This window comes from Perca fluviatilis, chromosome 3, assembly GCF_010015445.1.
Source record: "Perca fluviatilis chromosome 3, GENO_Pfluv_1.0, whole genome shotgun sequence".
Taxonomy (NCBI): Eukaryota; Metazoa; Chordata; class Actinopteri; order Perciformes; family Percidae; genus Perca; species Perca fluviatilis.
The window spans coordinates 40,260,352-40,287,824 of record NC_053114.1 but is presented as its reverse complement, the minus strand read 5'-3'; the positions used below and the strand labels follow the sequence as shown (position 1 = coordinate 40,287,824).

At 41.9% G+C, this 27,473-nt stretch overlaps 1 protein-coding gene across 6 annotated transcripts in view; it reads left to right on the top strand.

The window, feature by feature from the left end:
• samd4a (sterile alpha motif domain containing 4A) overlaps nucleotides 1-27,473 on the top strand; it is a 68,877-nt gene that overhangs the window by 25,981 nt on the left and 15,423 nt on the right. Inside the window, exons 3-8 of one of the 6 annotated variants that reach the window (XM_039794080.1) lie at nucleotides 17,480-18,076; nucleotides 21,878-22,165; nucleotides 24,423-24,532; nucleotides 25,619-25,702; nucleotides 26,583-26,835; nucleotides 26,919-27,004. In XM_039794080.1, coding sequence (XP_039650014.1) covers nucleotides 17,480-18,076; nucleotides 21,878-22,165; nucleotides 24,423-24,532; nucleotides 25,619-25,702; nucleotides 26,583-26,835; nucleotides 26,919-27,004 — 1,418 coding nt within the window. Of the gene's footprint in view, nucleotides 1-17,479; nucleotides 18,077-21,877; nucleotides 22,166-24,422; nucleotides 24,533-25,615; nucleotides 25,703-26,582; nucleotides 26,836-26,918; nucleotides 27,005-27,473 lie in introns of all 6 variants that reach the window. The other 5 variants (XM_039794082.1, XM_039794081.1, XM_039794079.1 and 2 more) reach the window with 5 other exon arrangements.

Below are 27,473 nucleotides of genomic sequence, written 5' to 3'. Positions count from 1 at the left end.
CTCAACGCAGCGGCCGTGGGTTCGACTCCGACCTGCGGCCCTTTGCTGCATGTCATTCCCCCCTCTCTCTCTCCCCTTCCATGTCTTTATCTGTCCTGTGAAAATAAAGGCCTAAAAATGCCCAAAAAATAATCTTTAAAAAAAAAAAAAATTATTAGATATTATATTGATATCGTGATATGAGGCTAGATATCGTCTTAGATTTTGGACATCGTAATATCGTAAATGGCTTAAGTGATGTCTTTTTCTGTGTTACCAGACTGTTCTAGCTCTTCTATTATTTTTACCTTTACCCACTTAGTCATTATATCTACATTACTAAAGATTATTTATCTTACATCTCATTGTGAAGATATTTTGTTAAAGCACCAATTGTCTACCCTAGAATATCGCCACAATATCGACCTCAAGGTATTAGGACAAGAATATCGCGATATCTGATTTTCTATATACTTATTTATATAGTACCACATATTTTGCCTTTAACAAATATTGCCCCCCTCCCTGTGATTTGGATATTGCACTAGTCCATATTGCGATTGCGATAAAGTTGCGATTAATTGTGCAGCTCTAAATACCACCTGGATTTCTTGTCTTGCCAGACATGGTTTGAGTGAGCTCCAGAGTAGATGTTGAATGATGTCAGACATTGTAAAGAGCACTTTACTCTAGCTAGTTGCTGCCGCGTACAGTAGTTGTGATGATGCGTTTCCTTTTCCTGTGGAAGAGAGAGACACGCACTGGCAAACACGTTTAGCTCATTGTCAGGCAGGTGCTTCCCACTTTACAAGCATGATCACACACACACACTCGCACTCATCTTGGCCACTGTTTTAAACATTACACAGTATAAATAAATAAACAGGGACCCCAGAGGAAAAGACCTACTTTACACCTACTGTACACCAACACGGCTGCACACAGCGCAATGTGAAAACCAGATGAACTGGGCTTTATATAACCTTCTATAAATTGACCAGGTGTCCTGGCTGGGATGATGCGAGTCCGCTATGAAAAGGTGTTCCTGTGTTCTATTGTGGGTCACAGGAATATCTCTCTCTCTCTCTCTCTCTCTCTCTCTCTCTCTCTCTCTCTCTCCCCCTCTCCCTTTCCCTCTCCCTGTGTATGTTGAGGCGCCCTGGAGACGCTGATTGATCTTTCACTGATTTCATTCAGAAAAAAGTCACTCCTGTGATCTGAACACAGGAGGGTCCATGCACCTCTTTACTACAGTATTTCCTGTGGAAATGAGATAGTGGTCTAGTTTCCACATTTAACCCATTCACAGTTTTTATTGTTTCTTTTAATTAGAGCATCAAAGACATTATCTGCCATAAACAAACAGTGTTTTTTTTTATGGCAGATAAGAGTGTTTTGTAGCCTATGATATGTTCTATAGCAGAGGTGCCCAATTTCTTTCATATGAAGGGCCAAAAATGAATCTGGATGAAAGGCCACGGATTTAATGAGAACATGTATTATATTTATAGAAAATTAACATTAAAAATCTGAAATAAAATTTTGAAAATAACCCTGCTCTTCAATCTGCATTTATCTCCCATATTACAGAACATTTATAGTTATTTATCACTTGCAATAGTGGGAGACATGAGCCCTGTCCTTGTTTTTCAAAAGTCTTTCAACATTAGGGCTCCAGCTGACTTACTAAATGCTCTTTTATCAGTGTGCCACTGCCTCGATCGCTCCATCTTGACTGGCTGACCAGTTTACATTGCTGTAAAACTGCGATTAAGTACTTTTTAGCTGCACAAAACGAAGTTTCGTAGTCATTACAGTTAGGATTTTACAGCACTTTCAAAATAGTATGAGGAGTAAGGAGTAAGGAGAATGAGCATGTCAAGTGCCATGGAGGGCCAAAACAAAGGGAGCACGGGCCAAACTTGGCCCGCGGGCCCCAAATTGGGCAGCCTTGTTCTATAGTGTCTCCTGGTTTCCATTGTGAGAGAAGAGTGATGTGGCAGGAAATCCTGCACTGACCAGTTGGGTTTGGATGATGACCAGTAAAAACCGCAAGGCTGCCTCCTACTGTAAGTGATGATTTGAATCATCCTTCGAGGCGCTCCCAGTTCTAAGCTCCTATTGTAAGTCGACTCATTGGCCTCTCTATTTGTTTTGTAGATTGTTAGTTTTATTATACACAAAGCGACACAGGAAAACGACACGGCAGGCTATAAACCTTTACAAACAGTGTCGTGTCTCGCAGTCACCAAACCGTAACGTTAACTGTGATGGAAATGGAGAAGGTTGGTGGGAACGCAGGGCAGAGTGATGCAGAGCATCGGTGAGGGCAGAGCAGCTCGATGAGTGCCCCGTTTGTCCCTCCTTTCAGCTCGCTGCTTCGGTGCGGAAATCTACCAAAGTCAGCAAAATGACCAGATGTTGGCACCGCGGTCTCTGCTGCCGTCCAATGTGATCAGTGCTGTCAGCAGCCACGCAGGAGAGCCCGCTTACCAGTCTGCTAAGCTTGTTTTTTTCTGAACTATGATCGGAATGCACACTTTAAATTTCTTTAGACTGTGCTAAGATGATGTTTTCACATCCCACTTGATGTCTAAAGGCACTTAAACACGAGTTTTGTATTCATATCTGCCATGTAGACTTTATTCCAAAAAAGTGACCGGCATGCTTTCACTTACAATTTAGCAGAGTAGTGATTGGTTATCACCACAGATCAAACATATTATTGTTGTTGTTGACGGAAACCAGGTGGTTACACTTTACTAGAAGTAAAAGGGCACCTCAGTGGTGGTAATGAGGGAGGGACAAGCGCTGCTCTTTCACTTTCCCCACCCAGATTTTTATCCTGCCGGTCTGGGGATTGAACCGGCGACCTCCCGGTCACAAGCCACCACTGCTAAAACTGATAATCGCCATCAGTCATACCCATAAGGACCTTAGCTAATGTTAGCAATTTAATTGTGGTTAAAAAAAAAAAGAAGAAACGGCGATACTTCCCCAAAAAATTATTGCGGTTAGACAATTGTTCAATAATTGTAACCGGACTATGAATACACACACACACACACACACACACACACACACACACACACACACACACACACACACACACACACACACACACTGCATGTTAATGCAAAATGGATGTTCAGTCATGATCAGTCATGTTTGTTTTAAACAACCTATTGTCCAAATATCCAGATCAGAGCAGCATGTGTGCAGCAGAGAGTCAGCCAGTGAGAGCAGTGTAAATTACCTGCTGACTGGTTTCCTGACAGCTTGACTGCCTGTTTCCTCTCACTCTGCTCCACCTGTCCGACATGATGACACACACAGATTATTTAGATGGACGAGGAGATATTTTCTCTCTCTCTGCTCTCCTCTTCCTCAGTTAGCGGTCTTTGCTTGGTGCTGTATATGTACATTGTTTTTCAGGGTACATTTAGTTGATTTTAAGTGATGCCAGGTTGAAATCTGTAACGCAGCTGTAATGGAGAATGATGGCAGATACTTTCTCTGTTAGGGCCTGCACCAAATTAGGTCGATGGTGTTTTTAAGCCCCCAACGTTGACTTCAAGGCAGTGCTGCGACCGTCTACTTCAAGGCACCTAACCCTAACCCCATTGACATATAAAATGGACCAACAGAGCCCGTTGCTCTGGATGGAGACCAGTGAAGGCTATTAGAAGCACTTTTCCGGTGATCCCTTGCTTTACTGCGCAGCCTCCAACTGAGAGAGACAACGTAAATGTGATGTGAGCAACGTGTCTGAAAGTTGTAAGTCTTGTGGTAGCTGTGCCAAGAGAAATCTCAATCATTCCCAATCTTACAGAGACGGAGAGCGTAGGTATATGTAAGGAGATAACATAAGCACAGGCTAATTATTGCTAACTAACATGCTAGTTAACATTAGTAATTAAACCTAAACAGCTCATGTAAGTCGAAACTGCCTGCGAGCTTCTTCTGTACTATACGGTAATTCCTCTACTGTGTGACAGTAAGTCTCGTGGTTATGACACAATCGTTAGCCTATTTTTTATAAAAACGTCTGCTATGGAGCCATAACGTGAGGTACAAGGTAATGGAGCCTTTTATACATTGTCGTGTTTCTTTAGAACTAAACAATGGACAAATAGAGTCTTTAAACGCTTCAGATGTAAAGTTATTCGCTGTCAAAGTGGCGCCAAAATGTATGCTAGTTAGTGGAATGCTAACGGGAGGTGATCTCTTTGTAGCGTCAAAATGGCGCCATAGGAGGTTTGAGTTCTGAAGCGAAGCTTACCCCCTTGCCTAACCCTAACCATTGCCTAATCCTAGTGCCTTCCAGGAAGACGACGTTGAGGGCTTAAAACACCAAACGCCACCAAATTAGTAGTTTTATAGATAATAGATTATCAAATCATCATGTTCTGTAATTGCAGCACCACCCTCTGTCTAATTTCATAAAAAGACGAGACTAGAGCTGTCAATCTTCCTCTATAATAACATTAAAAAAATCTCGGTGGATGTCAATGAGACTATAGTCTCGCACGACTATTTTGCAGGGGCTCTTTGCGGAGCTTAGCGCCACCCATGACGATTCTGATTGGTTTATAGAAATGCCATTAAACCAGAGCACGTTTTTCCTCCCATCCCCGAATGCTGCGTGGAGTAGCCAGACCCTCCTTCAGCGCGCTTTAGAGGAGGGTCTGGCAAAGTGAGACTAATGAGACTATGACGCGCGAGTCCCAGACATGGCCGAAAGACATGGCCAATCGGCTGCAGCTATATCCATATACACCAGCCGTTCAATGGTATGTTAGCCATTAAAAGTGTCCCATATCACTTACTGGTATTCTGAGAAATGGCTGAACTTTACTTAGGCTTTAAACTAGACTAGACAGGAGTAAACAGCACTCCTCCTCCTCCTCCTCTTCCTCTTCTTCTTCTCTCTTCAGTCAGTTATGTGTCATTAGGTCAGGCTGAGGCCAAGGTCAGGCTGATCCCACAACACTGACTCTCCCCCTCCCCCTGCCCCCCTCTCTCTCAAACAGTTTCTCTGTTCTCTCTTTCAGTTTCTCTTTCGTCTTCTTCCTTTTCTCTCTCTCTCTCAGCTCTGTTTTCCTCTCTCTTGTTTATTGCATGTATTATTGTCCCGTCTTCTTTGTTTATTTTGCAATCTTCTTTCTCTCTTTCTATTTTCTCCCCCTCCGGTTGAAACCTGTTGACACCAGTGAACTTTACAGTCTGACTCGTATCCACCCCCTTCCTTCCTTCCTTCCTTCCTTCTTAACTCCCTTATCCGTGTGTGTGTGTGTGTGTGTGTGTGTGTGTGTGTGTGTGTGTGTGTGTGTGTGTGTGTGTGTGTGTGTGTGTGTGTGTGTGTGTGTGTGTGTGTGTGTGTGTGTGTGTGTGTGTGTGTGTGTGTGTGTGTGTGTGTCTGCACTTAGACTGCCTGTCAGGACATGGACTCTCATTCTCCCCTCTCTCTTTCTCTGGGTCTCTCTATGGGTGGGGCGATGCAGCATGTATTAGATCATTTTCATCATATATTTTGAGTTTTGTTTGTTCTTTTTTGCTTGTCTTCTGTTTCCTACTTCTTTCTTTGCGTTCTTTCTTCTTTTGTGTGTCTTCTTAACTAAAATTAGTTCCTTAGTTTTTTGCTATTTCACCTTTTTGCTCTTTTTTTTTTTATTCTATACATTTTTAGTCTTTTTTGTTTTGCTTGTTTACTTTATTCCCATTGATATCCTCGTCCGTTTTGTGTCTTTTGGTCTTGTCTTGGAGCCTATTTTTTCCTTTAGTTATCTTGATTTCTTTCACTTTATTTGTTCAGTTGTTTCTGTCTGTTTCACCGTTTTGGTCTACCTTTTGCTTTCGGATTTCTTACTCTTTCTCTAACTTTCAGTATTTTATTTTTATTCCTTATTCGCACCTCGTCTTCTATATATGGTCTCTACAGATTTTTAAAGAAACGTAACTCATTGTTAGCCAGAGCTACCACACTTAGTCCCCATTTTTGGGATTGCAACAATGACCGGGACACTTTTTTTTATTTTTTTTATTTTTTTATAATGCTTTAATTTGTAGTTTAATTTAAATGTAATGTATGTTATCTGCTGTTTCAGTCTCTTTCCATTTAAAGTGAGAGATATACTTGTGGGAAGAAAACCCTAATAGTTAGTGTCACAAGTGTACTATAGACATCAACCATCAACTCATTCATGTGCCGTATTGGCTGACCAGCATCCCATACCGGTGTTTAGTGTTGACTGGACGTTGGGATATTGTGGCTCATTAAATGTGGTGTGAAAAAGACGTGTTGTATTTAGTTTTAAAAAGAGCTTTAGTACAGAGTAGGTGTGTGTGTGTGTGTGTGTGTGTGTGTCTCTGTCTCTGTCTGAGAGAGCTCGGCTGTGGATCCGTTAGAAATCACTGCATTCTTCAGCTGCAGCTCTCTGTGGTATGCCAGCACATTCCCCACTGCTGAGCTGGAGAATCCACTCGGAAAGCAGGAGCGGGAACTTTTCCTTTCTACCCTTTCCCACCCCTCACTCCACCCATCTACTACTCTCTGTCTTAAGTTTGTTCTCTTCAAGTAAGACCCACCCTATCCCCCTTTTCCTCCTTCCACAACTTATTCTTAGTTGTATAAACTATGTTTTCCAAATTCCTTCCCCATACCGTCTGGGCCTTTTGTCTAAACCATGACGGCTTTTTTTTTTTGTGTGTGGACTGTATGTGAGTCCAAGCTGTGTAATGTGTTGTTCCAGGACCTTTCATACAGACATTTAATTCACCTTCCATCTCCTCCAGCCATGTCTCGCTATCTCTCTTGGTGTTTTCCAGTTAGCTCGTATTGGCCTCAATGGTAGGTGGTTTTCCTAAATTAGGCCCCCTTTCTCTGTTTATTGTTGGTCAGCTCTCTCTTGCTTTCTCTTGGATTGCTGTCCTCCAGTTGGTAAAGGGAACCCACTGTGTCGGACGTGGTGTTGAATCAACAATGGCTATAGCAGGTTGCCGGCAGTGGGACAAAGTGAGCCAGTCTCGTGTTTGTTTTGCTAACAGCAGAAGCAGAGGACAGAGGATTAGAGGACACACACATACAGAGACATGTAAGGATTTTCCATGGACTAGATTCATTCCTTAAACCGAAGCCATCTTCCTTACACCTCAGCTATAGCTTCATCTTAACCCTAACCAAAATGTAATCTAATCTTTACTTTAAGCTCAAAAAGCCCAAACTTTATTGTAGTAACCTTGCAATACACACACACACAAACACACACGCACACACACCCTGGTGGTTAACCAATTTCATAGTGGCTGATATTGACATTTTTTAGTTGTGAGTGGGGGTCAAGTGTAAATACACACTTTTCCACACACTGTCCTTCTCATGTACATTCACTCTCTTTGTCTTTCTCTCTCTCTCTCACTCACACTCACACACACACACACACACACACACACACACACACACACACACACACACACACACACAAAGCTGTTGTCATTGTCATTGGAAGTTAATGTGTCCCTTTGCTAACCACTAATATGGTCTTAACTGTTGTGCTAGCGGCCTTGTTGTGGCTTTGTGTGCTGTTGACCCATCTATATTTAGAACGAGAGGAATCATATGTCTGACAAAGTGTGTGTGTGTGTGTGTGTGTGTGTGTGTGTGTGTGTGTGTGTGTGTGTGTGTGTGTGTGTGTGTGTGTGTGTCTCCCCACTGGGTTGTGTTTGCACATAACCAATGTGTAACAAATGAGCTAAAACCATCACATTGTTTCCACCGCTGTCGCTTGTGTCTTGTGATCACAGAGTCGGATGGGAAGAAGACACACTGTATTTCAGCTCAGGGTCAAAGTTAAACCCAGTGAGCATCCGCTGCTCTCTCTTGGTCAATATTAAGTCATACTGTAGAAGTCAAGTCTGTCTTTAAAATGTCAGTAATAGACCGCCCTGCTTTTCCACATAGATGGCTGATTTTGTTAACCCAGTCACATTTCTCTGGGGTTTCCAAGGATATGACCGTGTTCAATGTAATAACTTATGTTACGAGAAGAGCTTTAATTTTCTGTTTAAGTACCCACATTCCCTCGAACTGACCCTCCCAGAATGGGGTTGAACCATCCTCGGAGAACAAGGAAGTAAACTTGGTGCATTCAGCTGTGTGTTGTACACGTAGGTGGACAGTATTGATAGATATTGCTGAGGAAGATGTTTTGCATGTTAGGAACAAATGAGTCACACCCCTTACTCAAAAACTCAAAGAGTCTTGTGTGCTGGTTCCAGACCTCTTACTGCTGTCTCGTTTATATTAGTCCATCAAATTACAGGATGTGTCTGAGCCAGAAAAATGGTGACCAAATAATTGACACAAAAAGTATGACAAATGAGCTCTTACCTAGACAATTGTAAGTCAACTTGGAGAAATAACAACTTGATTAGGCACAATTGTTTGTTTGGCATAAAAACCATTAACTTCTCCTAGCAACAACTATTTCTTTTTTTCTTATTTCTTGAGGTAAGTGCTGTTATCTGCCAACAGTGTTTTCGCTAACGTTGTTGTTAACGTGTTTAACTTTACCGTTATAATGGAAATCAAGCTTGTCGGCTTGTCAGCTAAGATCAGCAAACTGTGGTGTTAGCCTACAACGTTAGTTCAATGTTAATATGGCACCGGTGCCTTAACGACCGGTATCTACCGGACCGAATAGCAACGCGGATTTCGGTTCCACTTAAATGCCTGTACTTATCTCTGATGCTCCTAAACGGACGTTAGAGGGAACTGAAACATTGCCGCATGTCACGCTAGTTAACACTACACTCGACAGCAGGTAACGTTAGCCTACCGTTAGCTAGTTAACACTACACTCGACAGCAGGTAATGTTAGCCTACCGCTAGCTAGTTAACCCTACACTCGACAGCAGGTAACGTTAGCTAGCAGCTGGAGTAAACACGGTTAAAATGCTGACAGCTAAAACGGTGTAAAAGTGTGTCTGTATTTCACTGGAGAGGATTCCAACAACAGTCTGTAGCTGCCACTGTCAAAACAACACAGACTCTTCGCCTCGCCAGCCTCATGGTGCATTCAAAGTTAATGTAAAATACCCTTTTCCCATCCAGTTGTTTTTTGTTGTTTAACTGGAATTTACTTGTACTATTTTATATGACTTTGTAGCCTTGTTAATAATCATTACCCTTACTTAACACCTTACACTTTGCCGTGCTCCTTTTTTTTGTAAAATATATATATATATATATGTATGTATGTATGTATGTATGTATGTATGTATATATATATGTATGTATGTATATATATATGTATATGTATGTATGTATGTATATATATATATATGTTATATATATATATATATATATATATATATATATATATATATATATATATATATATATATATATATATATATATTATTGTATGTGTATGTATGAAAAGTATCGTTTTAGCACTGGGAAAATATTATTATTATTTTCTTCTCCGGGGGGGTGTCACCTTTTTCAGCCCTTCTGAGTTTGCAGGTATGTGCTAACAGGAGTTTGCTTCATGTCAGACTGGATGTGGACACCATGGGAATCGTGTTCAAAAAGTCACCAATGTCCATTGCCTGTTACAAAGTGTAAATACAAAACTTGGCAGCTGAGTAGACGTCAAGAGTTCAAGCTGAGAAAGTTTTTTTTTTTTTTTTTAAAGTCATGTGCAATCAACAGCAGCTTAAAATGTCAGAGCATCACTCAGATTTTATTTCATGTGAAGTTTTTCCCCAATCGAACATGTACATCAACTTTTTTTTAATTACAACTCAAAGCTGTCAAGTTCTCTATAGGAATCTGATTGACCTGGACAATTTTCTCATCTTACCGCCGTGACCCCCTGTTTTCTGTTGTACTTTCTTCAATGCAGACAAGGGTGTCCAGGTTGTGGATGAAAAGGTGGGCGGTTTGATGCCAGGGTGACAGAGGAGGGATTGTACTGAGAGAGGCAGGGCTGTGATGAAAGCAGCACCCTTGTCTTGGTGCCAGAGAGAGTGTTACAGGGCAGTGCCTGGGCAGGGTGGCACAGAGTTCACCAGAAAGGAAATGCTGTGTCAGCCCCAGAACAAATGACTCTCTCTGTCTGAGGTTTTAGTGTTTGTGTATGTCAGATTCTCTCTTTTTTTACAGTGTTGCTTCTCAATCATGCTGATGTGATTCATCAGTTCCCAGCATGTCCCCGTCTCTCTGTCTGGCATGAGAGAACAAACTTAACATCCTTTGTCTCGTTGAATACCTCGCATTGGCTTTCTCTCACTTTGGGTTTGTATTGTTTAGTCTGTTGGTCATGTCACATTGTATGGGGCGTTCACGCTTAATCCAAGTGGGATGCAGAGGTGGGCGAGTAGACCAAGCCCCCAGGAAGAGCGCCATGTCTTAGCTGCACCCTCTGGCCCAGAAATACTTTTCCCATAGACTTTGCATGGCGAAAGAAACTTCTATATTTTAGCAGATATTTTTTGGGGGGGTACATCAACTTACCAGCCCAAACATTTAAAGGGTCCTTGTTTAAAACGTCCCGTTTTTAACATTTTTAACATTTACTAGTAGCCGAATCCAGAATTATTAAATTGGGCATGATGAACGCGCATAATGGACGCGAGCAGACTGCACATGCTCATAAGACTGTTCTCCCGAGGTCCTGTAGCTGTAACAATGGATAATGCTAACGCTAATGGTTTTAATCAGTGTTGGGAAAGTTCACTTTCTACATGAACTAGTTCAACGTTCAGTTCACAAATTTTAAAATGAACTAGTTCAGTTCATAGTTCATACTTCAAAATTTTGAACTAAGTTCACAGTTCCAAAAATGAACTAGTTCATAGTTCTTTTTTTCCACACGTTGCTTCAGTTCAACGTGCCGTTTCAGGTTTGCTGTGGATGTGACTGAAGTGCAAATTTTCTTTTTGATAGCTGGCGGGCAAAGTTTGCACAGAAATGTCAGATTTTTCCATCCTCGCCGACCTTGTCATAAAACTCGTTTTAATGATCATACGAAGCCTCCACGCTGCTTTTTGTTTTGATGACGCATGCTGGGGTCAAAGGTCAAAGTCAAAGGTACAAGACTGTGGAAATATTTTCATTATCGAGCGAAGGAACAACTAATCCCATAAACCACCGCGCACCACTGAATAAAGGAAGCTACCTTAGTTTAGCTAACAGCTAATTCAGCTAACCGCTAGCTGAGACAGCATGTCATAACTTTAGAAGACCCTCAAAATAAAACCTGAAAATAACCGTTACAATATATAACAGCTGTTACGTCAGCTGTAGCCTGCTTTACCCAGTGTTTAGTTTGAGTTAACGTTATTTTGGACTGCATCAAGCTGTCAGCTAGCGGTTAGCCAAATTAGCTGTTAGCTTAACTAAGGTTAGCTTCCCGGTGGAGGCTAACGGCAGAAGCCTGGAACAGATCGTGATTCGTGCAGTGTCGTAGATCCTCGTAAAACAGGATTATCATCTTGGGCATGCGCATGACGGATTGTGCCGGCAGCTCCCCCTCCTCACCAGCAATCAGAGGCATCACTGTGGGATTGTGGGATTGTTCAGGATTGTGGGTAATGGAGTACTAATCCAAGACATGGCGAATAAAAGACATTTGTCTCAAAACAAGGTTGGTGCCCCATGAATTTTTGGCATCTATATGAGCATATGCAATTGCTTAGTCATGTCGTAGCAGGTTTTAAGTCTACCATCGACGGTTCCGATTTTATGTCTTATACTCCAATTGTCAATGGAGAAATTGCATTGTATTTTTACTTCCGGAGCCCGCTGTGGGCAGGACTGTTGAGCTCTGTAGAGCTGAAATGGAAACACTGTGCTGCAATCTTTTACAGTCTATGGCTGCAACATATGTTCTAAGGTTTAAGCCAATGTTTTTTCGGGGGTGACGCCATTCACTTTACCGGCAGTATTGACAATAGATAAAGCCACCGTGTCTTGAGAAGCTCTAGCTTGTTTTATTGTTCACTTTTAACTCACTTTACAACAACTTTGCTATCTCTTTTTCCTCTCTCTTTTCCTCACAGCAGCACTCATACGCTACTCTCCGTTACCGCTCGCTCTCCTTGTGCGACCACACGGGCACTGACGTCACTCACACTCACTTAAGGCACCCTGCCATTCTCGCTCTAACCAAGCTACTGTCGTAAGGGGGCTGCAGTTAACCGCCATACTGCGCTGATATGTTGCTTCTTCACCGCGGTAAGAAAAAAACTATACCGTCACAACCCTAGTGACACTCTGTTCCTCTTTGTTTCTGAATCAAAGAAATAAGGGCGGAAAGGAGGTGTTGGTATCACTGTGTAAAGAGGAGTGGCAGCTCAGTGTTTCTGTCCTCAGTCAGTGTTGTAACCTCAGCTTACCCTCCTTTTTTATTCCAGTTGGATGAGGTTAGCACTTTCTTCTCAAGGCTCAGCACGGGAGCGACCACGCTAAAAAGGGGTGTGACATTCATGGGGAAACTTTCTCATCCTTTTTTTTTTTTTTTTTGGTTTTGTGTGCGGTGTGACTAATCGTAGAGTTGCACAATATGATGAATGAACAGATATTAAATTGTGCTCAGTTCTGCATTTCTGCTGCTTTCAGTAGTCTGCTAAAATACAACAACTTGCTTGTTGTATTTAAAACGAAATGAAAGGAAATAATTTCCGACATTCTTGTATTGAACACATTGAACATTGACTTGAATATAAAAGGCAGCACTAAAAAAGAGACGGTTACATTTTTTAACCGTATTTCTACTGTTGAAAAATCTCTGAATGTCTTTTGCGATATGTCACTGGGGTTGGGTACCGAACCCTGTACTTTTACCGGTACCGACCGAATCACGTTGGTATTACCGAGTATTGGTTCATGTAAAAAAATCAAACTGTGCCAAATTTTAGTACCTGAGAGTGCGTAAGCGCAAGCTTATCTGTCCTCTCTGCATGTTGACAGAGAGCGGAGACGCACGCGCGCACAGAGGTGCGGACGGAGCAAACTATGTCGGCTCTGCAGTTTTGTTGAAGTCACAGAGAGTCACGGCAATGCCGATAAAGCGGTTTCAAGTGTGGTTACAGTTTTTCAAAACTTCACGGAGACACCAACAGTGGTTTCTATGCCCTGGGAACTGACTGACAGGCTGAGGTTGCAAGGCAACTTTATTTCTACATTACCTTTCAGCAACAAGGCAATTCAAAGTGCTTTACATGAAACATTAAAGAGCAGTTAAAAACGGTCAAGATGAAAACAAAAACGAATAATATACAAAAACAAGAATAAAAGTTGAATAATTATTCAATATAATAGGTTGTAGGGACGAGTTTGGGAGGAGAGAGGGAGGGGTTTTATTTTTATTTAATTTCTGTCAGTGTAAAATATTCTAAATAAATAACAATGTTCTAAGTAAATAGGATAAATAGGTTTGGAATTATTTTTACAACTGAAATATTTTATTTGTAATTACGAAGGGAAAGTACTGGGGGGGGGGGAAAGAAAGTACCGTTGGGTACCGGGAAACGAATTTAAGGTAGCAGTATCGGTACAGATTAGATTAGATTTTTTTGTCATTGTGCAGTGTACAAGTACAAAGACAGCGAAATGCAGTTTAGATAGATAGATAGATAGATAGATAGATAGATAGATAGATAGATAGATAGATAGATATTGGTTCAGATGCGAAAGGTACCCAACCCTATATGTCACAGCCTTCTTTCGCTATATGTTTGTTGCGCCAGTAAATATTGCAATTACCTTTTTTTAAACGATAAATTGTGCAGCCCTAATGAGTAGTTAATGGATTCTTCAGTTTTAACTTGTGAGTGCGCTGCATTTATTGTAACTGTAAATGTCTTAACATTTGTTTACCCACTGGGTTTTACACTTGGCATAGTAACTCACTCTCTCTGGTCCATTTGTTTAATAGGTAGCCTGGGGGCTGACTCCTTGACTTTCTAACCTTGGAGTAAGCTAGTAAGAGTAAGAAGTAAGCTTCCTGACTTGTAGTTGTTGCGTTTTTTCACACCTTTACCCAGTCTGTATTTATTCAAGGAAGAGAGACCTAGCTTCTAGCTTGCACACTCCAGACATTTTAACCAGAATACTATTGATCAAAGGCAATTTGTTCTGACTTTTAATCTTTAATTGCTAATAGCTTTACCTCATCCCTTCCAAAGATAACTATATATAAGCAGAATGAATGTAAAGTCAAGTGAGCATTAAAACTTTTCTCAGATCTAATGGTTTCTGTTTGTCCCCAGTGGACTTCTTAGCAAGCTTTGTCTTTAAGCTTTTTAATTGCTATTTGTTTATTATCTGTTCTAGCTTTTCCAACATTTTAGACACATATATGTTGATAATATTGGTCCAAAATGATGTGAAATAGCATTTTTTTTTTTATTATTATTATTATTGAAAAACGTAACATTATCTTGAGGGAGGACCCCTAAAACGCTGGTAGTGTTGGCGGTTATTTGCAAGTTATTCCAAAGTGGTTTCTCTATGGATTCACATGAATGATTGTCTTCATTAGCGAGCTCTGGTGGAGTCGGGTCCAGTAAGTTACTGAAAATCTGTTCTTACAGCCAGTAACCTACAGATGAAAACAATTGGTAAAGGGGTTGCACCTCCATAAATGGACAGAGCATGATGTAACTGGGAACATGATTATTTTCATTTATTTGCTTTGAAAAATCTGCCCTGTGGTAATAACCGCAAAGTTGTTGAATTTAGCTCGAGGCATTTTAGTTGCCGTTGGTTGAGTCTCTGACACGTAATGTTTAGTCAGTCCTTTTTATGGTCTCTGTGTAATATGTGTTAGTAGACAAACTTATACTGTCATACAAATGTGAAAAAGTTGAAAACATTTTAATTTCAACAGTGAAATGGAGATGTTTAAAAGTTGGCAGTGCACCACTGCTTCTGTAAGTGTTCTTAGAGGATGTATCAGGGTTTCTGTGTTACATCTTAATGTTTTCCAGTCATTTGGAAAGAAATGAGTTTTAATCATGGAACAATTCCTGTTCTCTGATGGACCGAGGCTTGCCTCATTCAGAGGAATGAAGGATGACATCATCCCTGGAGCAATGGGGAGTAACTCCCTGGCTCCCCTCACACACCTCGCTCCCTTAAAACATTTACATTTTCTCATCCTCCCTCTCAAACTAGTTTCTACCGCAGTCTTCGCCCACTTCCTCTTTCCTTGTGCTCTATGTCACTCCTACTGCGCTGTCTGCTGAGCTTCGGGACAGCCTGGCCAAGTTCACTTTGTCTTGCCCCTTCTTTTTACCCATTCACTGACATGGATCTGAAGGTCTTTTCTTCAAAAAAAAAATGCCCGTTTTTTTGGAAGCAAGCCTGTGTAAAACTTAAATTTAAAACGAGTGGGCAAATTGAGTAGGAGTAGCCTATCCTTTTTTGCTTTTAATTCTGTTAACAATTTTTGAGTAGTCAGGTTCACATTTTTTATGTGTGAGATCCAACAATCGGGTGGTTCTTTTTTATTATGTTCTGAGAGAGAACAATTAGTTGAGTTTGATCTGTAAAGGTTTTTGTGGTATATTATTATAAATACACTCTTGATGGTAGGGGTGTTGAAATTAACCGTTACATGGATGCATCGCGATGCGGACCTGGACGATTCTGCATCAATGCAGTGACAGACCATAATCGATTATTGCCTAATGATGTTACTTGTTGATTTTCCAGTCGCTATATATATATATATAAATAGCGATGTGTGTTTCCCGCAGCACTTGCCGTTTAGGCGGCCCGCGTTAACAACACGCGCCTGCCGCCTTAAAATTAGTTTTTAAAATATCCGCGTGTTACTCTGTCCTGTTTGAGTGACTGTAATGTACAAGTCACATCAACACAGTCACAGGAATCAAAGGAAATTTGCATTATTCTGCAAGAACAATCGGTGATTAGATGTTAGAGCCCTTCTGTTCTGGAAACTGCTGAGAACACCCCTTTATGGTCAATATGCCTAGGACATACAGCCATACATCCTCTGAATGCCGTAGGTCTCTAGTTTGAGGCTGTAGAGTTTCATGAGGCTGTGATTATCCTAGAGCTCTCCACGGGTTGTTGTATACAGTGACACAAGTTTCAAAAAATGCTCTCACTAAATTGAAATGGCTACTATGGGGACTAACACCATCACACGTTAATATATTTGCTTTTCATTTAATCCACAAGAGTCTTAGCTTTCCAGTCATACCCAATTTATGCAATTCCAATACCCCAGTATGTAAAAATATTCAGATGCACCATTTTAGAAATGGCATTTATACTGCATGAGAAGATCTGCACGGTAAGTGCCGAAACTGTATTGGATTAGCATAAAGTGGGCATGTCTGTAAAGGGGAAACTCGTGGGTACCCATGGAAACCATTTTCCTTAGGATAAGGATAAGGTAAGAGGTCAAGAGACCCCTTTGAAAATGGCCATGCTAGTTTTTCCCTCACCAAAATTAGCCTAAGTTTAAAGGTTTATATAGCCCCCCCTTGGTACCATTGGATTCCTTAGATCGTCTAGTTTCATATGATACCAATATCTTCACTTTATCTTCATTATCGGCACTGTAATCTGTGCCTGCTACAGCCTCTGAAAGCCAAAAAGTCAGCCAGGCCCGCCGGCGGGCTGTCAGACTGTCAACGGGTTAGAAAGCTTCAGGGTCTGTGGTTGTCCATCTGCCTGGTCAGAGCTGCAGGTGTCCTCTCGACAGGGCAGAGAGAGCTATACGTCATCACAAAGTAGACTTTGACATTGGGATATCTTTGGACAGAAGGACTAGCCGATGTATTTTCTAGTTTAACCTCACATGTCTGATTTAGAGACCAGATCCTTATGGGTTAAGGATGACCGTGGCGGTCATATTCACACAGATGCATCTCCCAAGCAGGAAGTGAAGCCGACCTGCGTCCTGTCTCTATTTGTGTGGCTGTCCAAAGCTGTCGCACTGACCAGCTGATATCTTTAGCCCTGGTCCAAGATGATAGGAATGGGCTCCTAATGGCCCACTGACTCGGACAACAATAGAGCTCCATGACCTCTGGGTTATGTATAGAACTGTACTGCCACCATTAGCAACCTACCGAGTTGTCTGTTTAGAGAAGGATGACCGTGCAGTGGGCCTGACATCATCTTTGTGTCTTCTATTTCAACCGTACAAGTGTTCACTAATCCATCTGTCCATCCATCAATTACATTCTCCTTTGCTACCACCTCGGATACCGTGAAGCTAAAATCTTAGATTATGTATCCAACGGTTTGTGTTTTCGGTTCATAACTGTGGTTCAGTCAGGTCTGTCAGGGCCACCCACGATTTGCTGGCAACATAATGATACGCTGACATTTGAATTCATGCGCTCATACACTTATTAGTCATACTCTGCACAAGTTAGATTTTCTTTTGAGCACTGTTGAAATAAATGGTGAGTTATGGGTTTATAATGCTTATTGTGTTTTTGTCACCTACAGGGGTGATCAGCCAGTGGCAAGGCGAATCTAAGGAGCGGGTCATCTCGCTTGTCCTCACCCATCTCCCGCTGCTCAAACCCGGCAACGTTGAAGCCAAGGGCGAGTACATGCGCCTGCTGCCACGCATCCTGGCCCACACCATCGAGCATGGCCGTCACCTGGAGGAGTCCCGCCAGCTCCTGTCCTACGCCCTCATCCACCCAGCCACCTCCCTGGAAGACCGCTCCGCCCTGGCACTCTGGCTCAACCACCTGGAGGAGAGGGCCGCTGCCCGGGGAGACTCACTGGAAAGGCCTCCTCCTTCTGGACCGCACCACCACCACCACCAGTCCACGCCTCCATCCACCCTCTCCTCATCAGGATCCTCCTCCTCCACCAACACCTCTTCATCAGGCAATCTCTTCTCCTTGCATCACCACCAGCGCTACGGCTCGGACGACCGCCTCAATGGGTGGCAGAGCTCCAGAGATTCAGGGCTGGGCGGAGGCTGGCACCCGCAGCAGCAGGGCTGTGAGAACGGGCACCTCCTTCTCTACCCATCATCCTCTGTGCCGGCAACCATCAACACAGTTGGAACTGGTGGAGGCGGTAACACTAGTAAGTATAGTTTAGGGCTGCAACTAACTGACCGACTGACTTGATTAGTTGTTTGGTCTGTAAAATTTCAGAAAATGGTGAAAAATGTCGATTAGGGTTTTCCAAAGCCCAATAGGATGTCCTGAAATGTATTGTTTTGTCCACAACATAAAGATATTCCGTCATAGATGAGTCAAGAAAATGGAAAATATTCACATTTAAGAAGCTGGAATCAGAACTTTGGCTTTTTTTTTTCTTAAAAAATTACTCAAACCGAATAATCAATTATCAAATAGTTGGCAATTTATTTAATAGTTGACAAATAATCGATTAGTCCTGTGTGCCTTGTACTGTGTTCAGCTCATTTCTAATCATGTGGTGCTTTAGCAACACACAGATAAAGTCAGCGCGCGTGGTTGGTTCTCACGGTGTAGCGCGTGATAATGTAACGAATACAATAATGTAATATAATAGTATGTGTAAAATGACTGCAACAACTTTTCTATTTTTAAAAAAAATAGACACATGTAAGGTAATAATATGCCCTTTTAAAATATCAAAATATTAAAAGAGCACCAGCATTTCTAATTCATGTCCATTTTGGTATTTTCATTCCTTCTTTCCACCTATTGTTATTTTAAACAATACATTTGTCTCCCTTATCCGTACCCATGTCATGTTTTCATGAGGATAGAGAGCTGTTGACAGACATTAGGGATGTACACCTTGATTTACATACTGTAGGTAACCAGCATCACTGCAAAATGATAGAAGGCCAATAAACCTAATTTAAAGTAGTCCCTGAAGGGTTTTCACCTGTTTGCTCCATACACTTTATCTTCTGACTGACTTGTGCAATTGCCCCGAAAAAACTTTTTTATACTGTGCCATCAATAACTTATGAACTTAAAGATGGGATTGACCTCCCAAGAATTGATTTAAACCAGCCAAATTATTAACTAAAATAAAATGAAGTGAGGTGGGCTGCTTTTCAACCCCAGACTGGTTTGTGTACTTCTAAAGTCAAGGTAGCCAAAACCAATAAACCATCTGAGAAGACCTCAGTGATTACAGCCACCTACTCTGGGCTGGCCTGATGATAGCTTCTCTGTCTGGGATGGCCACCTGATCGCCCGCGCCCTGCCGCAACTTCACACTAGGGTCTTTAAGCTTTTCTCTTCCTTGTAGTTAAAATCGTAGGAGTTTTTTTGGTATCAGCTGTGCTTGATTGGATAATGATAATAATTGACATTAAGCACAAAAAAAACTTCTGTATAGCATTTGGCAGCACACAAAATACAACGCTTATTTAAATTCGGTTCAAATGTTGGTTTCATTATAAAGACACTCTGTGCACTCTAAACTTACCAAACGCACTAAATACAACCTGAGCACACGAAATAGCCTCTACACAGTAAATACACTCTGAACAGCCCACATAGCAACTACAGAGGCTGTGTGAGGTGGAAGACAACACACAGAGAGGGCAGGGCTGTTGAAATTGAGCATAACTATGGTCAGAGCAGGATATTTCCAGACAAGAATGCAAGGGCTCTGTATTTTTTTTTTTCTTTTCTGGGAGATGAAAGAAACAGCTGAGGGTTTATAAATAAAGACACATTTAAAGCCCTGCTCACTGCTCCAAGAAAGATCCCCTTATATTTGTGACTGCTAGCAGCTTCAGTCCCACACAAAAGACCTCAGGATTTCACAACTGATAAACTAGAGTTACCCCAGCCGCCAGCACAGGATTGGTGGACCCACTGAGCAGATGCTTTTCTCAACAAATGAAAGTGAGCGTTGAATGGACTAGAATAGATGTGTAGATATTTAGTTGGATGCAAAGTAAGAAGGAAGATGTGTTTCATTGTGTCAATGCTTTTAGCATCAAAGCTTCTCAATGGGCCAATCAAAAATGTGTGTCACAAAGCAATGAATACAGTAATCATTTTGATCAATAAATTACCAACATTGACATAAAACCTATTACCCCCCCCCCACACACACACACACTGTTCATCTGGTCACGATGGTGATAACAGGAGTATAATTGTCCAGCCACATCAACCTGTGTGCCACTGACACCACATCCTGTTGCCCCCCCCACCCCACCCATACTCTGCTGTAGTCCAAGCCACAGCAGCACATACCACCCATCCTATCCCTTGTAAGGCAGCCTTTGTGGGAGACTGTATTTAGGGAAAATGGCTAATATTTAGGGACTGGAACTTGTAATGGTAGCTGGGCACCTATTTTAAACGGGGCCCATGAAGTCCTATACATAGCGCCAACAGAAAGAGGACCGCATATAGGAGGAGGAGGAGAGAGCCTGGAGTATTGATGGCAGCTTACCCCGTCAGAGCGGCGACACAAAAAGCTCTCTGGCTCTCCACCTTTTTATTCTGTTTACCTCCTTTAGCAGGAAAAATCAGTGACGTTAGAGCTGCTTTTAGGGATTTCAGTTGTAACAGTTAACTTGGTTTGACCCCAGTAACGCTCCATCATTAAATTCATCCTGAGCACAGATTTGAATTATTAATACAGAAATGAGGTGAGAGAAGAAGATGGAGAAAGGAAGAAGGTTTATCATACAGACAGATTTTTTTTTTTGGTAATGGACTTATTCTATTGTACAGGATAAAATCATTTGTAAAATATCAGTGATATTTCATCCTAATCCGGGAGGTGTTTGGCACATAGCTTCGAAGGTTGAGTCTTCAAAACCAACACGAAAGTGAAGGAGCGAATTTAGATCAAGCCCAGGTGAATATATGTGAGTGAGTATGGCTTTTTTGCTTAGTTGCTTTAGTGAAACTCGATAAATTAACTGTTGAGCAGACATTTTGCAGTAGTTATAGATCTAAGAATATCAGAAGGCTGTCCGTCCGAGAGAAGTTTATTAAAGTCTGGATGGCAGCCGACAAACAACCTATCAGGAAAGGTTTTGTGTGTTCGCTGCCTGGCAGATGCAGCCTCTTCCATCCTGCTGTCTCTAGTTCTCTCACAGACAAATACGGTGTTTACATTTTACATATGAGCTGGATGGAAGAAATTGTGCACATTTTGTGTTTTGAATATGGCAACTACCATATTCAAAACACAAAATGTGCTTTTGCACTGCTGCATAAAAGACAGGCATAGTTGGGTGGTGGGCAAACGTACATCGAGATACATGTCTACTTGTGTAGGTATATTTAAACTTGTCTCCTAAAAGATCTCCATGCCTACACATTACAAAATAAGCCAATTAAATGATGTCTCATCCCGTTAAACTTAATTTAAACATCGTAGACCTCTCTCCCTCTGCACCGTGGTTGGTGCTAGACTGAGAACTGAGCCCCCTAGCAAGCAAGTTTACTTGCCAGCCGGTCGCAGCGGGCTGCTCGGTTCCTTCGCTTCCTCACCGCAGGGAGACTTCTTGCCAAGAGAATGGATGAGCGCTAGCCATCTCCCGGTGTCTGCTGTCGTCTCGGTGGGAGTGAAGCAGAGGGGGCCGTAGGCTCTGTGCTGTTTTGTTGTTTGTATCATAGCAATGGTTTGTACATCGGGTTTCCCTTTTTTAATGACGAATAGATTACCACCGCCTGCTGCCATGGAGAGTTATTTCCTCTCACGCAGGCGCAGGACATACATGCTCGTTGGCCATCGCTGTAGTCTTGCGGTGAGTTCAAGTGCAACTTTTTTGGCCAAGACACAGGCGACTTGAGGAGACGTAAGGCGACGCCAGAGTCGGGCTTCGTCGCAACTAGTTCTTTACCGTCAGCCCCTTTAGCTAAGCTCCATCTCACAGCCTGCGCCTACCTGTCTTATTGTTGTCTGCAGTCCTGACGAGTGGAGGTGGCAGCCAGCAGCACAGTCCCCTGAAGCGCTCAGTGTCCCTCACGCCTCCCATGAGCGGCCCCAGCAACCAGCCTCTGGGCCACGTCTGGCTGTCCCAGGAGGACCTACGGACTGCTAGAGGCCCGGCCCCAGACCATGCACCTCTCTCACCCCAGAGCAGCATTGCCTCCTCGGGCAGTGGAGGCAGTGAGCATCTGGAGGAGGCTGGTTTAGGAGGAGGTTCAGGTCTGCATCGCAGTTCCTTCCATGATGAGGGCAGTGGCATGAGGGGTGAGTAGTATGAAGGGCAGGTGAACACTTCGTAGGACAGTTCAATTGAAAGTGAATGCCACTGACTAATTCACACACACACTGTTGAAATGCACACGCACAACAGGTTCAATCAAACTAGTGTCGACCTTTCTAACACCTTTTTGTTCAGACGTACTTTCCCTTAAAATAAGTCTCCAATACTGCCTAGAAAAGCACTACATGTACCTTTTCCTAAAAAAACTACTATCGCAAAGTAGAGGCTACTGTCGTCTACTTCTTCATCGTCTTATTTCATAGCGTTAAAACAAAGTTATTACAATTTATTTGACAATGAAGTAATGTCTTTGCAAAATATTTTAACATTTAAAAATATTACCTACACTTGGTACTGTAAAAAGTATTCAAATGACTTATTTTGAACTGCTCCACGCAGATACCATGTTCTGTTATGGTAAGGAGGAGGCAGACAGTGCAGTCTAGAGAGCAATGGATCAGGTTACAGGAGACAAATGTGAACATTATTTGGTGTAAATATTTACAAATGGATATCAAACCGTGTGTTTTATACTGCCAAATGGACTATGAAGTGGAGCTGAAGGGTTTTATTGTCGTAAAGTGTTTTGATGATGACCGTCTGAGTGGTCTTTGCTTTTCTCTCCTAAATATAAGCTTTTCTATAAGACCTACAGTAGGCGTTAACAAGGAGACAGACATGACCAGTTCAGTGAGGAACCTTATATGACAATAATAATAAGGTTAGCAGAGCATTAACTTCTCAACATTTAATGTAGGTATAAAAAAATATATGTTTTGTTCCTCACGGACTTTGTTTTAAACTCGTATCACAATAGCCATTATTCAGCTAGCTCCAACAACTGTCTAATTGTGATCAAAAACTGAAGTTTGTATTACTTTACTGGAAATACATTACGTGGGATGGGAAAACCAGTGTCCATATAGTTCCTGGTTGCACAGGCCTAAAAGTCCCTGTTTGCTCTCAGAGCTTCGCAAGTGTGTCAAAATGAGTCCTCAGATGATGATTATAGAGCAGCCGAATTGCAACGAAATTGTTTTTTGGGGCTTTTCAGCCTTTAATTTGACACGACAGCTAGGTGAGAGAGAGAGAGAGGGAAGACATGCAGGAAATTGTCACAGGTCGGATTCGAACCCTGGACATCTGCGTCGAGGCATAAACCTCTCAGTATATGTGCGCCTGCACTACCCACTGATCCAACCCGGCTACCTCCACATACAATATTAAATGAGGTTAACTGTTCACATAATACAGTAACGTGAGCTATTTAAATTAGCTGGATGCATGGAAAAGTCATTTGCTCTTACCAGTGTATCCCCGTGTGCACACAATCCCACCAATGGCTCCAAACCCGTCCCAGTTAGAGATTAAATGCCATAAACATATTATTTGTATATCTTTTCAATAATTTCCTGAAAGAACCAAGCATGCCTGCCTTATTGCAAAATTTTCTTAAAAACGTTCCGTTTTCAGCATGTAACTTGCTAGTTGTAGAAGTTGTTTCCCGAAGCGGAGGGAGTTTGAGAACGCCAAAACACACAGAGTTAGGAAGGTGAGGGGCATCCGGTGTGTGAGCCACGCACGGGATGTCAGGCAATTATCCTGAAAATGTACCGTTGATCCAGACTAGAAACAAGCAAACCAGCACCAGGCTGAAAATTAGTACAGACAAGCTGAGCATTAGTGAGCAATGTCTAACTAAACCTATGATTGTTCTGCCAACAGCATGTCTTTGCTGCTAATCTTTCAGTTTAACTTGATCTCATTTATATATTACATATGTACATTCAAATGTACCTACTTCTTTTTAGGTATTATTTTAGCTATTTTTATTTTTAAAATATGTTAAACTATGATAAACATTAAACAAATGGAAGTACATATTTGTTTCCAACATGTAGACTATGTGAATGTTATTTGACAAATAATTTATAATAGTATAATATGTTTAATGTTCATCTATGATAAATACTTTCAAAATGCTGTTATTGAATATTGTATATATCAGTGTATGGGGGCATATGTTGAGGGATCAATACAGTATATGTGCGTAGATCTATTTAATCTGGAATGATGTTAAGGTTGATATCCAAAGATGTATATTAACACTTCTCTTTTTTTGCAGATGATTTGTATAGGTTTTTAATGTAATATGTATTACATGTATTATTTTTGTTGTATTTCTTATGTAGATTTGTATTGACAACAAAGAAAAACAACGTATGTTGTCTGTCCCCCCAGATGTTCCTGCGTGGCTGAAGAGTCTCCGTCTCCATAAGTACGCCGCTCTCTTCTCCACAATGACCTACGATGAGATGATGTCACTGACTGAAGAACAGCTAGAGGCACAGGTTTTTATATATATACACACAAACACACATAGACAGTTTCAGTTGAATTTATAATAAAAAAGAAATTTAAGAACAAGAACTTTACATGGAAAAAGTTGTAGTTCTGGTTCATGAGGGGCAGAATAATAAAAGCAGAAACATGTCAGCACTATGTACTTGTATTAAATAAAAAGAAATCGCTCAATATGTTATTGACCAGTTTTAATCAATCTTAGTTTTGAAAAGGGATGTGATTCTGTAACTAGTTTTAGCCAGGTCAAGTTGATAATGTTGGAATAAATTGTACAAGACTAATGTAGCCATTGCTGTGCTTTGTACTTAAAGACGTTGAGGAGTTTATTTTGAAACGGAGGATGCAGCTAAAATTAACACAGCTCACCGGGAAGCTGTATACTTCCTCCAGGTGCTGCTAACTCTTTTTGTCTGACCGGAACATAATGCACAGCTACACAGAGACATGCTGAACTTTACAGTAATAAAGGTGTGTGACGAGGGATTCAGTATACTGCTATTGGCTTGATCTGGGAACATCTGGATTGTCAGTATATCAGTTCTTTATGGGACATGGGAGAAGTTGCATTAGCCTCAGCTGAAATTAATTTGCTGTGATCAGTTTTAGCCCTTTCTGCCGTCCCAACCAAAGATGAGCAGATTATTTTTTTTCCCCCCCCGCCCTCCACTGGCTGCATCTCCTGCTGTTACATTTTCCCAAAAAAACATCTGCCTCACTGTTGTAGAAAGAAAACTAGCGGGCCAATTTGAAAGAACCTCACTATTTCTATACCACTAACAAGGCTCAAATAGCACCACACTTCACCGGTAGCATAATGAGGGTCCCTACATATAAACCAAAGCATTGAGAACTTTGTAAGTGTACAGACAGTTTATTAAAAAGATAGTTTATAAAGACCGTTCATGTATACGCTCCATCATGGGAAAACAGTCACGACCAGTCTGTCTAGAACGCTGTATTCGTACACTGCCTTTCTCTTTATCTCAAAGAATAGCAATATCAGTCTTTTAGACCAGCGTTTTGCCAAAGAGCAAGGAGATGTTTGACACAAAACCCTTTTCTTCCAACAGAAGGTCACTAAAGGAGCAAGACACAAGATTGTTATCAGCATTCTGAAGCTCAAAGAAAGGCAGAACCTACTTCGCAGCTTGGAAAAGGTCAGTGACTCTATACCACATTACTCTACTTCTTCTCCCCTTCATCTTCACACACAAAGAAATCTCCTAAAGCTTCTAGTCCTACCTGTAATTATTTGAATTTTTTTTAACGTTTTTGTTATTGGTGATTGTAATGTTAGTGGACACCACAGGACACCCTGTGAGAGAAAGTGAGAAGGGTGGCCATTCTGAGTCGGTGTTATGTATCTGAGATGGCAGCTAAAGGAACACCTAATCCAGGAAGGAGAGTTTTGGGCTCTGAATTTAAACCCATCCGCGTCACCCCTCACCCCTCCATTCAGCCTTCAAAGCAAGACAATGGCGCTCAAGGGCACACCACAGGAGGGACTTCTTGGGCCAGCTAAATTCAGGCTTAACCTTTTCACCAACGCTTCATTTAAAAATTTGTTACCACTGCATTGGTAGAGCTGGGGAAACGAGACACCTGTTGCTTGGTATTTTGGGTTTACACAGACTCATGTAGAGCGCTGCTGGGTGAACGGTGGGAGGGACGCTGATATGATGCACGCGGACAGAAGTAGTGAAGCAAAACCGCATGCGTGTATTTTTGGTATTACTTTATTCTCTGCTCGATCACATGGCAGTGTGGTCAGGGATCCCTCCGCCATCTGTTAGTCTGTTAATATTCAGATTAACAGAATATATTTGTCTGTCTTGTATGATTATATTGAACTTTTTGTGACCGAGAGGTGGTTCACCCAAGTAAAGTGAAGCTGCAATTCTTAACTCTTGACATCTTCATTGTGAATGCCACACCAGATCTATCACTTCGATAGACAGTCCTCTTTCTGATCTGGTCCTCGCTTACTCTCCACACCTTCCCTCCCTCCTCTTCCCTCCTGTCATTTGCCACCACCAGGATGTGTTGGAGGGCAGTAATCTGCGCGCCCCGCTGCAGGAGCTCCACCAGATGATCATGACGCCCATCAAGGCTTTTGTTGGCGGCGAGGAGGCCTCCCTGCAGCGCCCCCTGCTAAGCCCTGAGGGAAAGAGCGCAGCGCCCGGCTCCCACCTGACCGGGGTTGGTGGAGGTGGAGGGGAGGCCGAGTCAGGCACAAGCGTCATCGCAGAGGGGGATATACCCGGCCAGTTTACTCGTGTCATGGGAAAAGGTGAGCTGCATGCACCGGCGCTCACTTGAGATTGTTTTTCATGGACTGAGTTGTTTCAATGTCTTATTTTCCATCCTCCTCAGTTTGTACCCAGCTGCTGGTGTCGAGGTCAGACGAGGACAACATCAGCTCCTACCTACAACTCATCGACAAGTGCCTTATCCATGAGGTACCCACTCCCTCCGGAATACACACCACTCTTCTTTTTTTTTTTTTTTTATCTTTTTATTCCAAAATGAAAAATCTAAAACACAGAAAAAACACCACTTATACATACAGTACATATACTGTATACTAGGAACAGACTCTACAGGATGTTTAGGACTGATGTCAGTTATTGGGAATTTAAAGGTGCAGTAAGCGATGTTGCGCAAATATTGTTGATATTGTAACTCAACTGCCAAACAAATACAAACATGTCACCCCCAGCACCAAACCATACAACAAACTAGTATAAACTGTGTGCTACCCATGGTGCTACCCTTCGTCACATTGCATGTTCCGGTGATGTGACTATCGCGCATGCGCACACTTTGCAAGGTCGATGCTAAAACACAATATCGTTTAGCCCTAATTTGACAAAAAGTGTATTGGATTAACATCCCTTACTATACCTTTTTAAAATTTCCAATAACCCA